General features: G+C 41.8%; 1 protein-coding gene across 3 annotated transcripts; it reads left to right on the top strand.

Annotated features, from left to right (window-relative positions):
• Positions 1-44: 44 nt before the first annotated feature.
• Positions 45-21,963, top strand: LOC311022814 (DNA repair protein XRCC4-like). 3 transcript variants are annotated; one of them, XM_084024379.1, is made up of 8 exons: positions 45-167; positions 3,126-3,267; positions 4,013-4,203; positions 13,683-13,849; positions 14,360-14,494; positions 15,938-16,038; positions 18,700-18,829; positions 19,719-21,963. In XM_084024379.1, exons 2-7 carry the CDS (start codon positions 3,129-3,131, stop codon positions 18,819-18,821), a joined length of 855 nt encoding a protein of 284 aa, XP_083880505.1. In that variant the 5' UTR covers positions 45-167; positions 3,126-3,128; the 3' UTR covers positions 18,822-18,829; positions 19,719-21,963. The 3 variants fall into 3 exon arrangements, with proteins under 3 accessions (XP_083880505.1, XP_083880506.1, XP_083880504.1); XM_084024380.1 differs by having other exon boundaries at positions 19,297-21,963; XM_084024378.1 differs by having other exon boundaries at positions 18,700-21,963.
• The last annotated feature ends 397 nt before the right edge of the window (positions 21,964-22,360 follow it).

Below are 22,360 nucleotides of genomic sequence, written 5' to 3'. Positions count from 1 at the left end.
TCACGCACTGCGTGTCAAAACCTCGTCTGCTGATTGGCTGAGAACACAGGAATTGAAGGTTGAAGTTTTCCTTCTCAAACTGTCAAGAGGGAGAGAGCAGCAATGATTTCAGTTCCTTATAAAAATGCCGTCGTTTCGACTTCGCAGTAGTTAGCCCATAAGATACCGTAAGTGTTTTGAGGAAATGTGTAAGTTAAGTGTTGTACCCACGTCAGCATTATAGTGAATTTAATCCGTTTGTTAGAGAAAATCGCTGCAGCAACTCGGCGCCTTGCCAGTAAGGTGACCGATATCACCATACTTTGCTCCACCACGGTGCATTGGTGATACAGATAGTAAATACGTTTATTAGACAGCACTTGCAGAAGCAGAAAGTTGTTATAATGTCATATTTTATTGATGTATTTAAGCTATGAGTAAGAATAGCCTACAGTCGCAGGTATTATGGGAGAAGGAAGTGAACTTTTGTATCATGAAGTTGAAAAAATGAGTGCTTGGATAGTATAGTGGAAACTTGACATGGACATTTGTATTTAGCAACTGGCTCTAGTTATTGTTTAGATAAGTGCTATACAAATAATAATACAAAATAATACCGGTAGTAATAATAATAATAATTATTATTATTAGCGCTATAGAGACATTTAACTAGTATTTATAGGTCCATAGCCTAATAGATCCTACCCTCTTTTTTTGTAAATGTTAGACTTAGTGGTCAGAGTATTACAGTGAAGTCGCCTCCCTCCATCAAGCCACGGCAGCATCTTGATTGCATTGAAACTTTCATAAATCCCCCTAAACCCTTCCTTCACAGACACTCCTGGAGAGCTCTTCATGTAAGAAGAAACCTGTCAGACTGTTAACTATGCATCATATAAATAATGTTTTTGCATATTTTACCACAAGATAGTGGATATTAACATAGTGTATAAAGAGACTAGTTATTCTGAGAGTGAGGGATGAGCATGTTCCAACAGCCTCATTTCAATTGAGTTGAGTTAATGTACGAGACTATCCAGCATACATTTTCTGTGAGTAAGGATTCTGTTGCTTGCAGAACTTTAGAATGATCGTTGTTCAGAAACTGTTTTTGTATAATATTTCACCCAGCTTTTTTAAGTGACACCACAGCTAGCAGTAGTTAGCGTTTTTTTTTTTAACAAAATCTGACAAAATTCTTGTTTTACAGCATGAGACAAAGTATGATCCTGACTCATCACCACACGTAGCAGCAAGAACAGTCGAGTCGAGTGAAAGGACAGTGAGAGGACTGGCTTAATTGTCCTGGCCCATTAAAAGAGACAGTTAACTGCCTTGGCTTTTTCTACTCTGCATGAACTGCTCATTTAAGACACAAGATGCATAATTAGAGGCCTCTCTGTGACCCATTTGCCTACTACTTCCTGCACAGTTATGGCTCGCAGTTTTCATATGCGGCAATGTTGAAGAAGTGACAATGAAAAGGTTTAGCAAAGAAATTACAGAGGGAGTAAGAGAAGAAGATAAAGGCTCTGTGTCAAAGTGGTCGGACCTTTGGTTGATGATTTAAGCGTTCCAGTGATTGTGTCTGCCGATGGTGCAGCGGTGAGATGTCAGGAATTGACTGAAGGTTTTACGCAGCTACATATTCCTGACAGACACCCCTGTTTATTTAATAGGAGTGTCCTTCTGTCATTACCACAGGGTCATCGTCCCTGCACAACAGATGTTACAGTAACTAATGAGTAGGCCCACTTTATGAGGTTAAAGTTGAACCCTTCAGCTCCCTCATCTCGTTCGTCCCCTTTCGCCCAGCCACACCCCTTCTCAAAGCACAAAGGGTCAACTTCAATCTGCGGCAAGGTTCTTTGTGCATGTGCACATGGGGGTGCACTGGTGTCTGTCAGAATTCTGCATGTCTCATTTTGAATGACCTTGACCACCTGCTCTATCACCATACACGGTTGGCGATGCAAAGGAAGAATACAGAAAAAAAAAAAAAACGCTGTCACATCCTAACTTATAGCACGGTGTCCGAAGGTGCTCATTTTCATTTTTTCAGACATGTCCACCTTGGCTAACTGCCAATTTAGCTGTTCTTTTCTCTGCATCTCCGCACACTTTGCCCTGTAGTTAAGCAGGGAAGATGCCCCACTCACCTCTCACTTCAAGTGGAAGCAGTAATCACATGTTCTGGCCTGGACATCCGTAATCAAGTAAAAGTTTCTCAAGCCTTTTGAGAAGAACAAGAAAAAAAAAAAAAGATGTGTAGCTGGTAAACCAAAAGGACATGTAAGGAAGAATCTCATGAAGGATCATATTGTAATCGTTAGATCAGCGTCGTTTGTAACTGATCTGTTGAACATCGGCTGCCTCTGGGAGGAGACTTTAACTGCAGCAGTGGATCAGTTGGCCTGAGGGCACAGTGACATTACAAAACTAGCTTTCTCAGCAGTGTTGTATTGGCAAATGATCACTGATTTCACAGTATTAAGTAAGCTTGAGATGTGTTGTAGCTGTAGCAATAGATGATTGGAGCTCCTCGGATAATGTGATTTGCCTCCACCATGATCTAAAAAAGTTTGAGGTGAGAAAGTCCACTAGTCAGCAGAATCACGGTACATTTTTATTTAAAGCATAATTAAACTCTATCCTTTCTTATCCAGACAGATGAGATGTTGTTCGGCGGTGTGAATCTGGAATATTCAGACTTATATGTGGACTTACTATAGATCGCTGGATAAACGTACACACTGACTAAAATCAGTCAAAAACTGTCTTTCTGGCAGTTTTCTTCTGTTTATCTTTAACAGCGTGTAATTACGTTGCTAGTGGTCAGGGAGCACACACAATAACCTGCCAAAATCTCTGTGTGGTTCCACTGACTCAGAGAGACCCCCATTAAAGGGGCACACGGGGACATTTATTACTAAATCCAAGAAGTAAAACAATGAGGCTCATTGACGCAACTGGAAGATTAACACAACCTTACAACAACGACTTCGAGGGAAGTCCCAGGAGCAAATACTAGCTGTAGACTTACAGAGTACCCTGAACACAGTGCAGTGGGCCCGTTGCTGGAAAAAATGAACAGTAATAGCTTGTTAAGAGTTTCTTAATTCCCATCTGATTTTTTTTTCCTGCAGGTCATGAGTGGTACAGTCCGGCAGATTTCTGTAGCTACTGATCCAGGCAGCCCTTACTTCCTGCGAGTGGACTGGGCCTTAGACCTCGGGGCTGGGTTCACATTAGCTCTCACTGATGGCAACTCGGCATGGATCGGAGAAGGTAAACACTTGCATAAACACTTAAATAATGGAACAGTCCCCCATGTTTGTTGTGATTGAACCTGCAATTTTCAGCTTATGTGTCTTACAAAGACTTAACTCTTTTGACCATTACCTAGACTGGGTTGTTACCAGGTTTACCATTCATGAGACGGTCCAAACTGTGTAGCCACCTGGCTGATCCTCTCTCACAATATTGTAACTGTTGGTCCAGAGGAGCAGCAGTGACCTTGCTTCATCATCACCCTCTTCTCTCCTGTGCTGCAGCTTCCAGGTGTAGAAAGTAGATTAAACTCTACAAGGCTTGTCTTTGTATGTGCAGGTCGGTGTTCAGTGTGTGTGTGTTTGTGTGCTTACATATGCACAAGAGTGTGTTTTTTCTCTGGAAGGACACCTGGAACATAACTGCTCCCTAGTTTTCTATTGCTGTCCATCTGCAGAGTTGACAGGCAGAGATGGGGTTGTGACAGCTATGTGCAGGCTTCTGGGCCGTCAGTGTTTCTGTGTTTGATGTGTTAATTGGGACCCTCGGCCCCTTGTGAGCAGCTGTTCAGCAGCTGATGACATTCCCCTTGGTTTCTCTGCATGCTTTCCTTTTAAATCCGCTTTCACATGCATCCATGCATTGCTCCATAATGAATGTTTATAGTTTTGCTCCGCAGTCTGCCATCACCTCTTTGCCCTTCTTTCAACTGTACGACTTTAAAATTATGCAAAAATGAGAAAAATGCCTTTTTTGTGTCCAGTTTCAGAAGATGAGGTGACAAGGGAAGCCGACGATATGGGAGCCACACGGGAAAGATATGTTGATGACCTTCTTCAAGCGCTAACAGGAAGTGAAGGAGGAAGCAGAGGAGGTGACAAGGAGGTGTATTCCTTCCACATCACGCCAGATCACTGTCATCTCTCATATCACAAGATCTGTAACGACATCTCGGTGAGCAAAAGCTTTGGGTAGATTTTTATTTAATTTGACAAGTTTCAACCCATTTAAAAATCCGAATGCTTTAAACACGTGTCCTATGCTACATTTAATCTGTTCTGACAACAATTCTTGAACAAATTGATATGAGAGCCTTTTAAACTTAAACGCGTCACTGAAAAGCTGATGTGACGTCACAGTGAGGAAAAAAAGTAGTGAGCTGCTCAATGAATTTAGCTGATTAAATTATTTTGAATTCATATATTTTCTGTTCTGTTGAAGTCAAAGTACATTTTAACACATGTAAAAATAAAAAAATGATTTTAATTACAATTATTAATACAATGTATTTTACTTAAAGGGAAGATCAGCCTTTTCAAGGTAAAAAACAAACTTTAAACAGCGACACAAGCATGTACATTGTTCATGCAGACAACAGCGCTGCATTAAAAACGCAGCACCCCTCATTTATTTCAGTGGGATTGCTGCCTTGGCACGACGGTAATAACAATGAAGAGCGCTCCTGGAAAATAAAGGAAGGGTTGAACAGAAGTGCACATTTCTGGTAGACTGCTTTGTAACGTGAATGCCACGTCTCTACCGTTCACCTTGGGACCGTTGGGACCAAGGATCAAATATATGTATGTTGCTGTGATGCATGTTTGGCCTCGGATGAACCTTCAAAGTTATGTTTATTTTTCAAACCCACCTTTCTGAATTCTATTTCATTGTTAGATACGAGCTATATATAGTATAGCCACCATATTGCAGCAGTTATTACCTTACCTTACCTACAAAAGGAGCATCTACTGTTTACCTCTCTTGTCGACATGAGGTTGGACTGGAGGTCTGAACACCTACTGTGAGTAGAAATTAGTTGAAGAATTTGTTGTTGAAGTTCAACTGTAGAGCGTTTTTATTTCTTAAATTGTGTAGATCTAGCTGTAGTTCACTCTTGAGTTCTACATCATGCTCTTCCCCCTTGTCACTGTTCCCTGAGGATAAAAGCATCTAACGACATACAACAAAATAGAAAGGAAGTCTTATTCTTTACAGACGGCTGTAAAAAAAAGAGATAAGGTTTATAGTGTCCCCACATTAAAGAAGAATTAGAATGGCTCGGTTGCCTTTGGGGGACTGAAAAGCCAGAGATAGGAATCATTCATCCAATACCAACAATATAAGGCAGTTGTCTAACGCCCACAGCTCATAAACGTTTGGGGGGGGGGGGAGGTTTGCTGATTGAAGGTTTGTTAAATGGTAAGGTGGAGCTAGTTTACGTTAATGTAAACAATCAGTTCCCCAAATAAAAGCGCGTTTTTTAATTTATGTTGCAGTCGCTGTCCGACACATGTATCTCACCCAATTCTTAACATAGTTCAGAGTGAGTGGCAGGTTTGATGGAGTGTAGGTCACGGTGCTTTCAGTGGACTTTGGTGTAATTCTTCCTAACAGTAAGAGGAGGCTGTTGCCTCTGGGGAGAAGGTCACTTGGGGTCCTGGAACCGCTGCAGGTAGAGGAGACCAGAGGGAGAAGGCCGGGGGTTAGGAGCCCTGTAGAGCCCATAAAACCCTGATTTATGAACAGGGCCGTCCCCATCTAACAATGTTAAACAACAGTTGATTAGAGCCTTTTATTTTCTTTCTCCTACTCCCCCTGGCTTTCTTTGTGTCTATGACTGCGGGTTGTGTATACAAGTGTGCATGCATCTGTGTCTGGACATGTATAGACATACTGTTGGTTTTAGATGAGGCGGCCAGGCTATCGGCTTTTGACATTACTGTATGTATACTTGTCTCATATTTTAATAGACAAATTATGATATCAAGAATAGAAAAAAAACGCTATTTGTTTGTTGTCTATGGACGTTTTCTCTTGCAGAATCAATGAAAGATCGAAAAATGTAGCTCAGTTTAATTGTATGCAAAAAATGTGCAATCATTGACTTTTTACTAATATGGGTGTAGCAGGGATACAATCAGTAGTAACATTAGTTCAAGGCATATATATATATACAATTAGCATAATAAACATAATTGCACTCACATAATTAACTCTTTGTGCCTCAGTGCACTCCATCAAATCACTGAAAGTTTTCCAGTATTACTGCAGACTAGCAAATAACATTTTATTTTATATTTATAAATGGTATATTCCCAAATGAATGCCACTGCTTTTGATGACATCTCATTTGTTGAGGTGGCAGCTTTTTCTTCCTCTTTTTCTCTTACGCAGTGGAACGCTGCCAAAAAGAGCAACGAGACCACACAAAATGATTGACAGTGGCCCAAATCTGTCCAGCCCCAAGTGTGTTGTTTGAAAACACAATCCATGCTCACATTGTTGCTGACAGTAATCATCACTGTGTGCGGTAGACACAATAATCCCTGGGACAGTTTGCATTAAGTGCAACTTTACTCCCACTCTTGTCTCACACCTGCTTCTTTAATTCTTCTTCTTCTTCTTCTCTTTTCTTGCTCTTCATTGCACCCCCGCCTTTTTTTTTTTTTTAACATGTCAGAGGTTAAAAAGTGGAACATATATTCCCAGCCAGATAATTTCAGGGTGCAGAATCGACCAAAGATGAGGCAAGTTTCCTTCGGGAATAGAAGAAAGGCGGCTCGGGACAAAACAGGTGGTGAACTTAACCTGACATTTATATTTTATGAATGTGACCCTAGAAGTTGTAATGATGAAAGTAATATGGATGTTTGGTGTTAAACTGCTACTAAGCAGGTGTTTTACATGGCTTCGCCAGACACCATCTCCTCCTAAATGTCTCTTTAAGTACCCATCAGTCCATCATGGTTGGAAAAATAAATGTTCTTGTCAACTTCACATTATTTTGCAGCATTTAAGTGGAATTAAAAGATTCTGTAAGTCTGTTGAGGACTACCTTACAAACAACTTATGAAGTTCAGTTTTGTGTTTTTCATGTTGGCCATGTTCTAGTCACTGACATACACTGATTACACTATGCAACAGTGGCACTTACGTTTTTTAGCGTGACGCACATTAAGCATTATTCCAATCAATCCGCTATTAGATCTGTGTTGCCTCTTTTTTTGCTCTCTAGTATTGTGACAAGCAGATTTTTTTTTCATGAAAAAGTGAGCTACAAAGTTCTTACTTCAGGGAGATTTAGACATTTTCTTTCCTTTAGTTCATGACAGTTGTGGTAATCGAAGCCGCAGATTTCTGGAGGAGTCTGCATGGAAGCATATGACACTGATTTTCGCTGTTTTATATTTGTCAAATAGAACTTGTGTTATGTTTCTCTGGGGATTCCAGCTGTGGAGCCTGACGCCAGTAGTCCATGTTTTCTTATTCTGATTGAATTATCTCAAATTCTGTGTGAAATGGTACAATGTGAATACTCACGTGCTGAGTATGGTTCTACATTCACAGCCTGTACTTGATGATGATCATGTGTGGCAGCTGTGTTTGTGTCCTTAAACAGCATCAAATCATGTATCTAAAAGCAAACTTCTAGCAGTTCTAAATGTGAATGTCTAATTCACTGTGCATTAAATTTACCATATTAATAGGTTAAAAAACAATTAGGGAAGATTACTTTGTCAGGGTTTCCTTTTTGTTTTACAAAACAAGTATTCCCAGTCGTGATGTTCAGCCTTTGATTCTAAAGGAATTGTGAAGCTACTAATTGCTGTATTGAAGCAGTTATCTTATGCATGCAGAGCTGCAGCCATTATTTACATTGTTGATTACTTTTTTAATTGTTTTCTTTATAAAATTCCATAAAATAGTAAAAAAAACATCCACCCCAACATTATCTCTTCAAATCGTTTTTTTATGTTCTTTCAATGAGCTAATTAATGAATTGGCTTTTTACTGTATCATCTGTACACTTATGTCAAAGAGCACCACCTGCCTACATGTGAAGACTGCTCACATTATTTCATTTTAACAGTGGCTGCTTTGAACAAATGCACACTATACCCATCGGTGGTGATGCACATTTTCAGTCCCACGAAACTGCCAAAATGCTTTTATTGTGGTTTCAGAAAAAGATGAAATGAAATCTCTGCAATTATCCCCAGTTACATGTTTGGCTTTTGCAGCTCTGGGTTTTGTTCTGCTTTAAGTGTGTGCAAAATCGTGGTCGAACTAGATGCCAGATTTGTATTCTGATCCACCAACGCATCTCTCCTGCTGTGGCCACCGGCAATTCCACATCACAGTATTTTTCGCTGATTTGTAGCTTGCCTCTCTGGTTGACAGTGAATCTTAATAATGTCTTCCTGCTGTGCTTTAAAAATCCAGTCAAAATTAACTATTTTAACCATTATCCCCCACTATCTGTGCTGTTGCCGTGCCCTAGCATACTTGATGGGAACATTGATGTTATCGGGGACGGACTGAGGTCCGTCGCCCCTCACTTCCTGCTCTTTATCTGGCCTCACGCCTCTTCACGGCGGACAAGGGAGCTGGCGGGACAAGCTGGTCTCCGCTCCATGCCCACACTTCTACTGAGCAGCCAATGCCCAGCCTCGAACACTGTCTCTTTGTCACCATGCACACAGCGCTCACCCACTCACTTCCCTGTTCCCTTGGACACAATCTTTATTTTGGAGGAGAAAAATAGGAGACATCTTCCCTAGATTCTTGCCTACACATGAAATAACAATAATATTATGAACATGGATGTTTTGTCAGCTAATGAGATGAATTAATATGCCAGACATCTTTAATCTTTGAATTCCAGTGATGTTAACTCACTGTTTTATTATTGATTAGGCGTTATTGTCCTCTGATCCATGGGAATAAATGTTGAGTGTGGTCTCTTTTATGGCGATGTGTTGGACAGAGTGATAAAAAGGGCTTTGTGTCTCTCCTCTGTGCCCACAGTGTGTTATGGTATCTTTTTCACTGGTACTGTGTTCTTTTGGCTTTGTTCTCCACACCTACATCCCATCTCCTCCACGGGTTTGACCTTATGGTCCGGCTAGCTGTGTGGAGACACACACGCAAACAAACAGTTAGACCACACACACACACACACACCGGACTGTGTTGTGATGTCGTATAAACTCACCCTGAGTCCTGACACATTTTACATTCACAAGTCCTTTTTTTTCCTCTTTTGAAGATGATGTTAACTATGTCTCATCCCCCAAAAATAGATTTTCAGGGTTTGAATTTATGTCAGTATTAGAAGCATCTCATCTCCTTTTAAACCTTTTCCTTTTCTGTCTGCCTTAAACAACAACAATTTCTTTATTTCATTGTTGTTTTAGTAACACAGTAGAAAAATGTGGCGGTGGGTTGTGCATCACAGACAAACAGTCTGACCTCCCACACCTTGGCCGAGGCTGGCAACAGTGTGACCTTTAACTTTATCTCTGTGTCTCAAGAGAGAAACAGAAGCTCAAGAAAATAAATAGTCTTTCAACAAGGAGCTTAAATCAATAAAAAGCATTCATTACTATCTATCACTGAAAAGGGAACGCATGCTGCATGCCTACATTTCCAGATTTATATTTTGTTATGCGTTTCCTTCCTCTTTGCATGCTGCACAGTAAGCTCAAGGTAAACTTTACATGAAAGTGGAATTCACATGTTTACTGCGGTAGGGCTTCTCAGAAACCCTCAGAGTAAAGACAGTAAAACACAGTCTTTGGTATCTAAAAGAAGAAGCAGAAGAAGTAAACAGCAGCTGGGATGTCATTTCCAGTGTTAATCCAGCACGTTTTAGCAGCAGTTTAGATCTCTGGATCTGTAATAACATGTGAACACGCTGGTCTGGAAGATTATGGTCTTGAACAATGTCAGTGGGTAAAACGTTGATGACAAAGTTTGACATTATAATGTGAGTGAGTGAGACGTGTCCAGTGTACAGTAAATGTAGGGCAACCTTCTTTAAAGTGTGCAAATATTAGTGTACTCATCATGTCAGAGTCCAAAGTCTTCACATCATCCTTTCTCACGTGGATGATTTATTGCCGAATGACTTTCCTCTGGAAGCACAGCAGGGATTTAGACACCGGTAGTAAAAGTGAGGAGAGGTTTAAGAAGAAGGTGGGAGGTTTGGGGTAAGATCAAAGCTTTCGATGTCATCGCGACATTTTGCATATAGATAGTTATGTGTAGCCTACTGTGCAGGTTGCTACATCTTTGAAACACTATTCAAACTTATAGCCGTTCTTCCTGGGCCTCGCCTACTCCAGTCTCTACCTTCTTATTAATGGTGGAACATCTTGCTCAAACACCGAAGTTGACTTGCCGATGCCTTCCAAAGCTCAGTGTCACACACGTTTCCTTTAAACCCCCGAGAGGAGCCTGCACTGTATCACGGTGACATCCTGATGTTCTTCTTGATTTTTATGAGTTCTTTGGAAGCGCATCCTCCTTAGATCCTGGGTGGTCTCCTCCCCATGATTGATTGTATTGTGGAATTATGTGAATGGAGTCAAGTTTTTGAATGCTAGCAATTTAATTTTTTCGCTGTTTTGTTGACTTATCTGATGTGCATCCAGCCTGGGAGGAAGCACACAAGCTCCTGTGCTCATTGTGTGTAATGAAGGTTGGTGATGTTCAAGCCCCTCAAAGAACACCAGAAGAAGCCGACATTTAAACAAGACTAAGGCTGCCTTCCAAATCACATTTTCTTTTGACTTTTAGTACTGCAGCTGCTCTTACAAAGTACCTACTGTTGCATGCAGTACACATGCAGACATACAGCATTGCATCTTGAACTTTGACCTTCTTGCTCATATATCCATCGCAGCACGAAGCGCGAAAGATGATTACCATGTTCACCGTCTTAAGGCCTGATTATGCTTCCGCGTAGTGATAACGCAACGGCAACGCAACGGCCACGCAGTTGCTTGGAGACCGTGATGGTTCTGCGTTGGGTTTACGTGTCGAAATGCAATTCAAAGCCACACCGGTAAAGGGCGCTATGGTTTTTGTAAAGACTGACCGACCGACCGAGACTCTTGGCGTATATCGTCGTTAGCTTCGTTATAGCCTATTTGTTTACTTTCCGGCTTTAAACGTCCACAATTTTTCAGAACTTGGTGTTTTATTTCTTTGTGCAAAAGCGAGAAGGTGCAAATAATAAAACGAGGTGAAAACAATAAAAGTAGCCTTTTAAAAGTTTAAATGGCGGTGTTTATGAGTGGAAACCGGATAGCGGTCTCCAGCGGATGTAGTTAGCGGACCAATCACAGCCAAAGCCGCTGCGTTGGTGTTGCGTTGGTGTTGCGTCGCCTCGACGCGCGTCTAGGATTTTTGGGAGGTACATGTCAGGCCCTTGCGTTGACGTAAGGGGGGTCCGCAAGGACGTAAGGGGTCCGCAAGCCCCCTTGCGTTGTGTCGACGCGGAAGCATAATTCAGCCTTTAGTTTAGTGTGTTAACTAGCATTCACTATTGAGCACTAAACAGAGTATAGCTGAAGCTGATTGGAGTCATATTTGGTTATAAATGGCAAATTTAACTTTCGACCTGATTGTGGAACTTTAAGAAAAGTAACGTGAACATTCGTCATTAGGATACATGGTCTCGGAACTGTGGATGTCAGCACGGATGATGCCAATCCGTCTGATAGATTTTTTTGGACATTTCATTGGATGGGTGAAAAATCTGATCGGCTGGCTTTTGAAGAAAGAACAGTGGGTGGTTATAAGTTATCAGGATTTGAACTGCTGTCCAAAATGATTTGGCAGAAGATACATAGTTATGGAGATAATATTTTGTATAGGTTTCATTCATTAGTCGTAGAGTATTTGGTGTACAAAGCATTGCAAAGATGTTTGTATTGTTTGAGACAAACTGAGAGGGAGGAGGAAGAACTAGCACAAGAGAGAGAAGAACATTTGACATTGACAGAAAGAGACTGCCGAAGAAAAGGCTAAGGTAGTGAATCTGGCAGTGAGGCGAACGTCCACGCAACATGTTCAGGTTCAGCAGTGGAGAGGAAACAGCTGTGTGACCTGCCAGGACAGCATCGGCCCGGGACAAAAATGACAAGTATTTTATGAGAGCTTTTGAAGATGTGACTTTATTACAGTGGGTCTGTGACCTCGACACAGCCCAGTGAAGATTTAGCACCATGTCACCTTCTGGTTTCCCAGTGCATCATGAATGTGCGTGTGTGTGCATGTGCGTGTGTGTCTCCAAGGCAACGGGCAAACAAGAAGATACAATTGGTGTGACGACTTTGATGTGCACAATCCAGGTTTGAACAGTGTTTCGGGGCATCAGGGTATTTTGTGTTTAATTATAGCTGTTTGCTGGTAGATTTAGTTCTATATTGCCTGTTTAAAAATTGCAGCGCTCCGGTCAGAGGTGGGAAGTAAAAAAGTACTGTTACTATAGAATTTTCTGGTATCTGTACTTTACTTGAGTATTTATTCACTTCTCACTTTTTCTCCCTATATTTCTTTATTATTAATGACACGAGATTCAGTTAGCCTTGCAAAAAAAACAGCCAGTAGATAATTTCCTTCATAGGGATACTTTTTACTTGATACTTTAAGTACATTTCAGAGTCTGTACTTTTTCACTTTCACTTGAGTAAAGAAGTTGAATCACTACTTTTTTTTAACATTTTGAACAGAAGTATCTGTATTTCTGCTTGAGTATAGAATGTCTGTACTTTTCACACCTAACCCTAACCCTATCTGATGTAATATCTCTGCCTTGCTCTGCAACTTTCATTTTTTGCCAAAATGCAAACCCAATGAGGAATGTTTTATTACATCCGAAGACTGTCTGTGATTCCAAACAGTCACAGATGAGAAGCAACAGACGAGACTGTGTGCTCACTTGCATAGTTTACTGGTGACCAATGAACTCATCCTGTATTTCTCCCAGACAGACAGAAACATCTTAAAAAGTAACTACCCACAGGTTCTCCCAGAGGATCCCCTGGTACTCGCGGGGCTGCTGGGAGATGTAGAGAGTGCTCTCATACCTATACTACCATACTATTTCATATGCATGAAAAATATTGAATACGCCACAACACGTATTGGAGCACATTGATTCTGTTTGATATACATACAGTATGAAATCCAGCATGCTTTTTGGCTATTCTGACCCACAATCTAAAAAAGATAAGTCACATCCAGAGAGAGCACAGACGGATGACAGCGCTTTGACAGAAGTGGACAGATATATGAACAAGAGGGTCAAAGTAGTACGTCCCAGTTGTATGCATACTGCATGAAAAAAAGTGTGCGATATGCAATGCAGCCGTAGACTTAAGTCTATCCTGTCATTTCCTCCCAGTTGGTCGTGCCCAATGGGAGGCATCCAATTGTATTCTAACAATGTGCCATGAACTATCTCAACTGTGCAGAGGAAGACGGTCGATACCGAGGTCCTCCCATATTGCTGATCTGACTACAGTTCATGAATAATTAGGCCTGAGGTTTATTGCCGTGGATATAAATGCTGGCGTGCCTGAAATTATTATTTGATCTTGCTCTAATTCTCTCCCTCTTCTTTCTTTCTCCCCGTTCAACAGGTGCACTTGGGTTCTGTGGACCTCCAGCCAGCTCCAGACCCTCTCGAGCTGAACCGGGAAATGATTGGCCAGTCCCTAAAGCGCAGTACGGATTTGGAGTCCAAAAACTGCAGGCTGTTGGAGGAGAACCGTAGGCTGAAACAGGAGCACCACAGAATAGTCAGAGAGTAAGGAGGAGGAAAGCAGCCCCACGTTGTGTCCTGATGGATTTACATGTGTGTTTATGAAAGAATATGTGATGGAGAGCAAATGTCAAGTTCGAATGGAAAATTTCCCGAAAGCACTGGAATTTGTTTGTTGGTTGTCTTGTTTGCATGCTAACTCTCTTTGCTTTTCAAGTCGCACTGCCAGCTGCAGCAATCACCAAGTATGACATCATCAACCCGTCGCCCATTTGAGAGCATTAAGGTTTCCACCCAGTGTTGCAAACTGGGCTTGTGTTTTCTGGGAACTGACTTCAAATGATTCACTCTTTTAATTCCGATATTTTTTTGGCATTTTTATTTTGTGTAATTGTTTATCTGCTCATTGATTTCTTGGCCAATGAATGGAGCACAGACGATGTGCGTGACTTATGTCTGCAAAAGGTGGATAAATTACTCTCAGAAGACAAGCCAACAAGAACCCTCCTCTATGTTTGCATGTTTGAACATACATCGGTGTGTTTTTCTCACCAGGCTGGAGCAGCAGGTTGAGGATAAGGAGATGTTGGAGGGGGAGCTGTACTCACGCTTTGTGATGGTGCTGAATGAGAAGAAGGCCAAGATCAGAGGCCTGCAGGATGCCGTCCGCCAGCAGGAAGGGAGACAAAGGTCAGCAGACTGATTTTTCGTGACTTCCACTGATTCAGTAATGCTCCGGGATAACTGGCTAGCTTTGCTACTTTATAATATTTGTCTCTCAGATATTTGTTTATACACAGGGTTTATCGGTTTATAAATAATGTGGTCATTAGGACATCCTCTGGGTCTGATCAGATGCTGGTTACCAGGTGTGACCTTGTAAGGTATATTAATACAACAATATATGGACTGATACAGAAGGAATCCCTCTTAATCATCACTCATGACTCACTAGAAATGTGTGTTGGTGGCCCTGCCCTTGCCTGTATTTTCTCCTCGTTCTGGACGTCAGCAAAGAGCACTTGGACCTCACATGGGGGTGTATCCCCTCGCCAATAAGCAGGGTGTGCCGCTGATGCTCATTCCAAGGTCAAACACCTCTGCTTCGTCACGCTCCGCGGCGTACTGAGGCTCAAAGACCTCACCGGCCTGCCGCAGACACAGCAGGATGAAGTGTGCCTCGCCACCTTCCCACGTGGTTTGTGAGAAGGGTTCAAGGTGTTTATTTTTGCTTTGGAACAGAACCGCCTTTGAAATAAATTGTATCGCCGGTTCCTCTCTTCATCCCCACTCTAACTTCGGGGCTAAACCTTCACTTTTATTATCAACTGGCTGACAAGCAAGACACAGGAACTCAGCGTTTGTCTCCTTAAGGGTTTTGAGCTGAATTGCAGCATTTGTTCACCCATAAATAAAGCACTGCTACATACACGGCTGTAATGCTACGGCTTATTTGGGGAGAGGTTAACCTGAGGTTGCCTCCCGAAAGGGATGTGATCAGATGTCTTGTTCTGTCTGACCAGTAATATTCAATGCTCCAATGCACCTACAGCAAAAAGGTGCCTTTTCATTCTCTGTCGATGGACTAATAGTTGTACGTTTTCTTGTAAGTACACACCACTTGTTAAATGTTTAACGAGATCACTTTATAGTGTGGCAGCCAGTTTAGCTCGTTTACTGTTTAGCAGCGAGACTATCGTTTGAAAAGGGTAAATGAACATATTTAGGTCATTGCTTTACTTGCACACTTGCAAGTTTTGCTTCCAAGCAGGTCAGGACTGCTGTCAGATCTGCGTATGTGTTTGCCACACCTTTTGGCTTTAGCAGAACACAGACGATGGCTAATTTCTTTTTTTATAAGCCTGTGTCATATCTTCCATCATTGCAGGCTACAGTGCATGGATGGAAGATTTTACTCATAATCACGGCTTGTCTGGCTTTGCCATCGTTCCTCGTGGACACAACTATAAAATATTAAAAGAAAATGACCCAAACGTTTGGCCAGCATAATAAACTGGGATGACAATATTGAAGCTTCACTCAATTTTTCTTCTTTGTTTTTCCAAACTCTTTCTCAAACTCAACATAATATATTTTCTTATTCTTCTCTCGAACTTCTGTTATTTCCTTTAGTGACGATGCCACAACTCACGGTCAAGACGGCCGTGAGGAGGGAAGAGAGGAGACAGTTCAGAGCATCCATCCATCTCAGGAACCAACTATGCTCATCACAGGTGTGTGTGTGAGTGTGTGTGAAGTTGTGTGTGTGTGCATGTGTAAAGTGTTAAAAGTACAGCTTTGTTTTTACTTTTTAGAGAGAAAACTGCTCCAATGCTAATGTTATTAACCATCTGCCAAGTTAGAATGAATAATTAGGTATTACAAACAAATAATAGTTAAAAAAAAAAAAAAGAATTCTGCATCAAGAAATGTTGCAATATCAATGATAATAACCAGTCCGGTATGTACTGTAATTACTCAGAATGTGACAACAAAGGCTTTTCTCTAGAGTTAAGGCAGAGCCGAACCAATGCTAATTGTAACATGATGAGTATTAGTCAGTTAGCGGTGTATTTGAGTGAACACGCATGTATGTGTGCGAGTTTGGTTGCAGTTTGAGCTGAAGTATCATTTGGGTTTAGGTGGCAGGATTATGATTCTAGTGCTGCGTATTGAAGCATAAATGCAACGCTAGCAGGAAACACATGTATCGGTTAGAGAGGGTAGAAGACGGGGCCACATCAGCTAAATGCACTTCAGGATGTTTCAGAAAGTCATTTTAGACCCATGAGTCCTCATTGGGGACTTTCTCATAGGTTCACTGATACAATGACACATCATCCACACATTCTGCTCCAATATTCACTTTATCATAGCGAACATCCGCCATGTTTTGGTGGAGCCCGTTCGCCCGTTCCCGGTACTCCTCGTTATGTCATAGGTCACGATGTGACTCAGAATTGATGCAGACTCCTAAGTGAAACTCTTGAGTTTTAGCTTTCCTTGAACTGATTTTACTGTCCCATAAACCTGACTGTTGAATGTAATTGATCATGTAAGCAGGGGATTTAAAACGTAAACTTAAAAGCACACACAAGCAGAGAATATTCCCCCCGGGAAACCGGGTTCTGGAAAACGCTTGTCAGTGAGTCATAAACCCACCCAGAGAAGTCTGCTGTGATTGCTTCAACGCGGCCGCCTGTGAGGTGGTCTTCCCCTTCCTGCATCACGCAGAGCAGGCGTGATGTCACAACTGCTGAGTCATCCCCCCCCTGTACTACAAGTTGCAATCTGCTGGGATAACCCACTGATCGCTCTCTCAATGGCTGTTTGTGTTGAGAGCCAAAGTGAAGCCCCTCCACGTCTCCTCCACGTCACCTCCACGCCACCTCTACGCCACCTCCACCCAAGAGGCTAATGCAATTGCAAAATATGTCGATGTTTTCAGCAGATTCTGTTTCTTGGCTTCTTATTTACTTTCCCTCACACACACACACACGTGCGCACACAACCTCCGCTTCAGTGAAGATGGATGGAGATCGTAGATTGCGCAGTTTGGGTCTTGGCTGCTACACGTCGCTGTTTGCAGTCCAGAAAGCTTTTACAATGCTTGCTTGTGTACTCGTCCCTCATCTTCATTCGTTGATGATTTTACCCCCGTATTCTCTTTAAATTCTGAGCTTTTTAACATGTTTCCAAGTATTATTTACACTCATTCAGCTGTCCAACAAATCTGTCTCTGGGCGTTTCTCTCCTGGCAATCACTTGGCCTTGGTGGAAGCCCGCCATAATTCATGTAAATGATTGTTGCAATATGCTAATGGATTTCCTAATGCAATGTTATTCCTTCTTATTTATATTGTGCAGCCTTAGTCTGGTAACTCCAGCAACCAATCAAATCACAGCCACCTTCATGATGATGTGTGGACATGCAGGATAAGCCATCTTAACAGATTAAGTATCCATACAAATAAGTAGATTGAGTAGACTTTGGTGAATTTGTGTTTGACCCATATCAGAAACTGTGCACGCAACAGCCAATTAATGTTTTATTTGCATTCAGAAATCTACCCAAGCTTTACAGACACAGTGGGCCACACAATTCCCCTTTGACGTTCTTTCCCCAGTTCACCCTCGTGCCTCGAGGTGGTTTTTCATATTGCCGAGGCCTGATAAGAGAGAGTAATGACGGGGCCGAATTGGGGACAAAAGAAACTCTCTCTTTGACCTGTTCCCTCCAGTTTGGCATCTGATAGCGTCGACATAGGAAGCATATCACTCACAGTGGGTGACTGAAGATAGAGGAGATAGAGATGGGAGAAGGGGAATTTAAGGAGAGGAGGGAGGCAGCGTGACTAAAGAAATGAGTGTGTGAGAGGAAAGAAAGAAATGGATAAAAATGATGAAAGGGGCTTTTTTTTTTAACAACCAGATGGACCGTAACGTCACGCTTGATTTGCTGTTCGTTCATTTTTACTGTGATTATCGACAGTAGTTCCACCATCACCATTACAAGTGCTTTCTCCTAATCAGACGGCCGATCAAGTCCTCTAAATACTTCCTTTTATCTCACAAAAGTGCTCAATCTGTCAATCTTTGAATTTGAATGGGCTAGCAGCACTGTTAAAGGGCAAACAGGTGTGTTTGTGTGTCTGTCCGCATATGAACGATTGTATGACCGGGCATGTGTGGAATGCCAGATCTCTGTTCCCGATAAAGGTCTCAGGACTTTAGGTGTGGAGGTGTCCAGGGTTAACAGAGGTTATCTGAGGCCCCAACACTGCCATGAATGTGCCACAAATCACACCTGGTAAAGACCCACATCATCAGAGGTGGGGTTTTTTCTGACCAGTTCTATGTTTGTGTGTGTACATGTCCTCTATATATACATGCAGATCATAATCTGGTGTGCCATGGCATCTCTGTGGACCGGACCTTTTCTGATGAGGAAGATGAAGAGCCGATTCGGAAGCGTCGGCTCACAACCCCAAACCCAGAACCTCCTGAGCAGGAATGAAGCCGCAGGTTAGTCAGACAACCAGTGCAACCAATATATTATAACCACATACATATTATCATATGTGGTGTCATGGTTGTTCTCACCAATACTTACCTCCATGTTTAGTTCACTGCTGTTCTGTTAAGCCTTTGTTCAAAAGCAGTATCAGTACAAAACATATATGAGGTTAGATGCAAAAAAAAGATTACATGATGCAGATTTTTAAGTAACTCATATAAAGATAGTGTCAACATGACACACAATATCTCTCTTTTTTCCAGTTAAGTGAAACTGTTCCATGTGGCCCCAAAAACCAGAGTGCAAGGAAATCATTACACGCTTTGTTTTATGGCCCTGTGAAACATTTCTCTCGTTTTCCCAATTTTTTTTTCATTTTCTGCACTCTGAAACGGAGAAATGTCTGAAAAACCACCACAGTAACTGATGTGGGGTGGCCTACTGACTGTTTATACCCCATTCATTCCACTTAAAGGAGGTTGAATCACCATTTCGTCGTCATCATTGGTGTTACAGAAAAACCCACACATGCACACTTCCCAGCATCCAACAGTGTCAGCTCTGGGCCCCTGCACATTTCTGCATCATCATCTGCTTTTCTTCATCGTACACCTTTATAATATTGATGGCTTTACTCATTAGGGAGTTTTAGTATGAATAGTTGTGGTCACTTCCTAATTAAAAAGGCCTCACAGACTGTCTTTTGCAAAAAAAACAACAAGAAATCTGTTCTATCTAACTTCCTAAAACCTTCTGATTTCCTCTTGGTGTCCTGAGTAGCCTTTAGCATACATTTCTATGGCTGTTTAATAACACGGCTTTAGAAAGACGGACTCACTGGTGGGTCTGACAACGTTTGAGATGTTAATCAGCTGCTGTTAATGTTTGGGTTTTCAGAGGTGTCTCCCGAACATCCGGCTCATACATACAGTGTTGTGAGGTCTTTCCACATTCAACAGCTGCACGTTTTCTCATACTGGCGCACTGCAACGGAACGATTCCTTGACTGCTGCCTTTTAGGACTACGCATGGACTCAGACTAACATCTTGTATGGCAAGAAAAGCTACATTTACACATTTTCTTTATTCAGAAAATGCTTCAGTGTTTTTAAACACAGCAGTAACCTTGACGTTGCTTTGGGACAACTGTTAGTTGTTATCATGTTGTCAGTCAATCTGTTTGGTAAGTTGATCATATCGTCGGCATTTGTTTGAATATAAAAACTTGGTAACATCCTGCCACCACTTACATTTGGGTGTTGGCTGGCAAATAAACCAAAGTGAAAACAGGAACTCTCTCATTTACACCCTCTCCTTCGTGTTCTATCAGATTTCATTTGTTGCTTCTCGGGCAGAATACATGGTAATATTGTTCAGCCTCGGCTTGTATCGACATATTGAACTAACTAACCCAACGTACATCTCCATTTTGAGGGATTAAATGTTACATTGGAAATGTAATGTTAGTTTTAATATTGCAAAGCATGCACAACTAACTTCTTCCCTCTCTCTACGCCTTTCCCTGCTGCCTCTGCCTCTCTCTCTCCCTGTCTTGTCTCCACCCTCCGGCTCAATAAAGATGACATCAGGGACTCATCATGAATATGATTCAAGCGCTAATACTCTTAGATTTTTTCTCATGATCCCTCTCCAGCTATGTGGCAAGCAACTGTTTTCGACTAGTCAACCTTCACCTTGATACAATCAAAACAATGACAACCAGGCAACGCAGTGTCCTGGAGGTGTCCCCAGATTTGATGCCAGATTTTGTCTCAGATTGAGAAAGCAATTCTCAGAAAGCCCGAGCATGTCACTGCCATCTGGTTTGCTTTAACTGGGACAATTACCTGCCACAGCTCTCATGAGAGAGTTGCTGCTTGTCTCTCTACGTTTTTCGCTAAATCAAAATGCGTAACAATTAATGACGCCGTTTCCAAACGCTCCAAGCCGCACGCTCCATTCGGAGCTGATGATGAGATGATGCGCCCAGATGCGTAAGCGATCGTGTGATAACGGGCACTTAACGCCCTCCAGTGCTTCCTAGGGAACTGCTAGTGCTGCTAACTAATCTGGACGAGGAGTATGGAAGCTATTTCTCAAGAGTTTGACTTCGCCCTGAGCTCGAATTCGGCTGCCAAGGTCCTCAACCCTGTCTCTGTGTGAGACCAGAGCAAGAGTAACAACTACTGAGGGACAGCAGGTTACACCCAGAAAACAGGGTGTCACCAACAACGAACCGAAGCTGCTCCGTTGCTGCTTATTCATCATGTCTTGCTGACGTTTTCCTCCCTCTTTTCATTATGAAAATAAACTACACACCATCTCTCTAATTTCCACTTTTCAAGCTAGCATTTTGACCTCCCCCCCCTTGTTCCTCGATTCCCATCTGCCCTTTTATCCTGTGGATGTTGTTTGGCCCAAACTACCTGAGGGGTGTTTTTTTAGAGGGTTAATAGGGTTGTGTTGTTTCTCCGTCTTCACCTCCTCACCTCTTCCTTTACCTCTGCTACCAGCTTTAGGTCCTGAGGTCATCACAGTGTGTCTTCACACTGACAGTAATGAACCTATGAGACCTATTCAGGGTCTTTGTCTGACCATTCTACCTTTGACTTGTGGACCTTCCTGCTGTCTTTTATTATTTTGATGATACCTAAATGTCTGCTGAAGACCACGGGTGGCCGCCTGGATAATCCCACAACACGTGCTTGCTGCTTTAGTAATCCCCACAGGAATGTCACACTCTCTCATCTATACATCCCATAAATAAGGCGTTTCATACAAGGAAGACCAGATCACTTTCTAAGGATCATTAGACAATGTGCGTTGAAGGATGAGCAGAATGTGAGAGGTCAGGATATTGAACATTTCACTTTGTGGTTTCATTCAGAATAGTAGAATGTTCTCAAACAGTTTGAAAAATGTTGTTATTTTTAACCCTTTTTTTTAAACATTGTTAATGTTTCCACTTTCAATCTTTTGATTCAAGAATAAATATTGTTTCATATATTTTAATATTTTTTATTTTATTTTTTTATGGGCAAAATTGTAAATGTTTTCTGGGTGAATGTCTATTGTGAAATGTCCCACAAGACAAGACATGTTAATGTGAATCTGACTTGAATAAACATTTTTACAATGTGCACATTTTTGCCTTTTTATTCTTACATCCCTGTCCAAGAAACAAACACCATGAAGCTATGAGGAGCATCCATGTGGTTAATCAGCATAATCAGAACATTTAAGCAGAAAATCATGATGTTGATTTTCCATGTGATACGTTTCTGTCATAAAAGGTTTTATCCATTATTTTGTTCAGTGAAAACATGAAATGTGGAAATGTCACTTCTGTGAACACCAATAAAATGTGTGTTTAAGAGTTGATGTTGAATTCCTGTTAATCTGTTGGTTTGCTTCACATTTGATAGCATTTTTGGAATAAAGCTGTGAAGTTACGACCTCGTGGCCTTCTAGAAAGGGCAGATGAACGGGGGCCATCCAGCAGCCCACGCAGCTGAACCGGTAAACGGTGTTTGTGAGAG

The sequence above is a fragment of the Eutrigla gurnardus genome (assembly GCF_963514095.1).
Source record: "Eutrigla gurnardus genome assembly, chromosome: 13".
Taxonomy (NCBI): domain Eukaryota; kingdom Metazoa; phylum Chordata; class Actinopteri; order Perciformes; family Triglidae; genus Eutrigla; species Eutrigla gurnardus.
The sequence above is the reverse complement of the archived record's forward strand: the minus strand, read 5'-3'. Positions and strand labels throughout refer to the sequence as shown.

Coding starts and splice junctions, on each gene's coding strand:
- LOC311022814 (XM_084024379.1), top strand. CDS start 3,129: ATGAGTGGTACAGTCCGGCAGATTTCTGTAGCTACTGATCCAGGCAGC. Junction 3,268..4,012: donor CTCGGCATGGATCGGAGAAG/GTAAACACTTGC, acceptor TTTTGTGTCCAG/TTTCAGAAGATGAGGTGACA. Junction 4,204..13,682: donor AGATCTGTAACGACATCTCG/GTGAGCAAAAGC, acceptor CCCGTTCAACAG/GTGCACTTGGGTTCTGTGGA.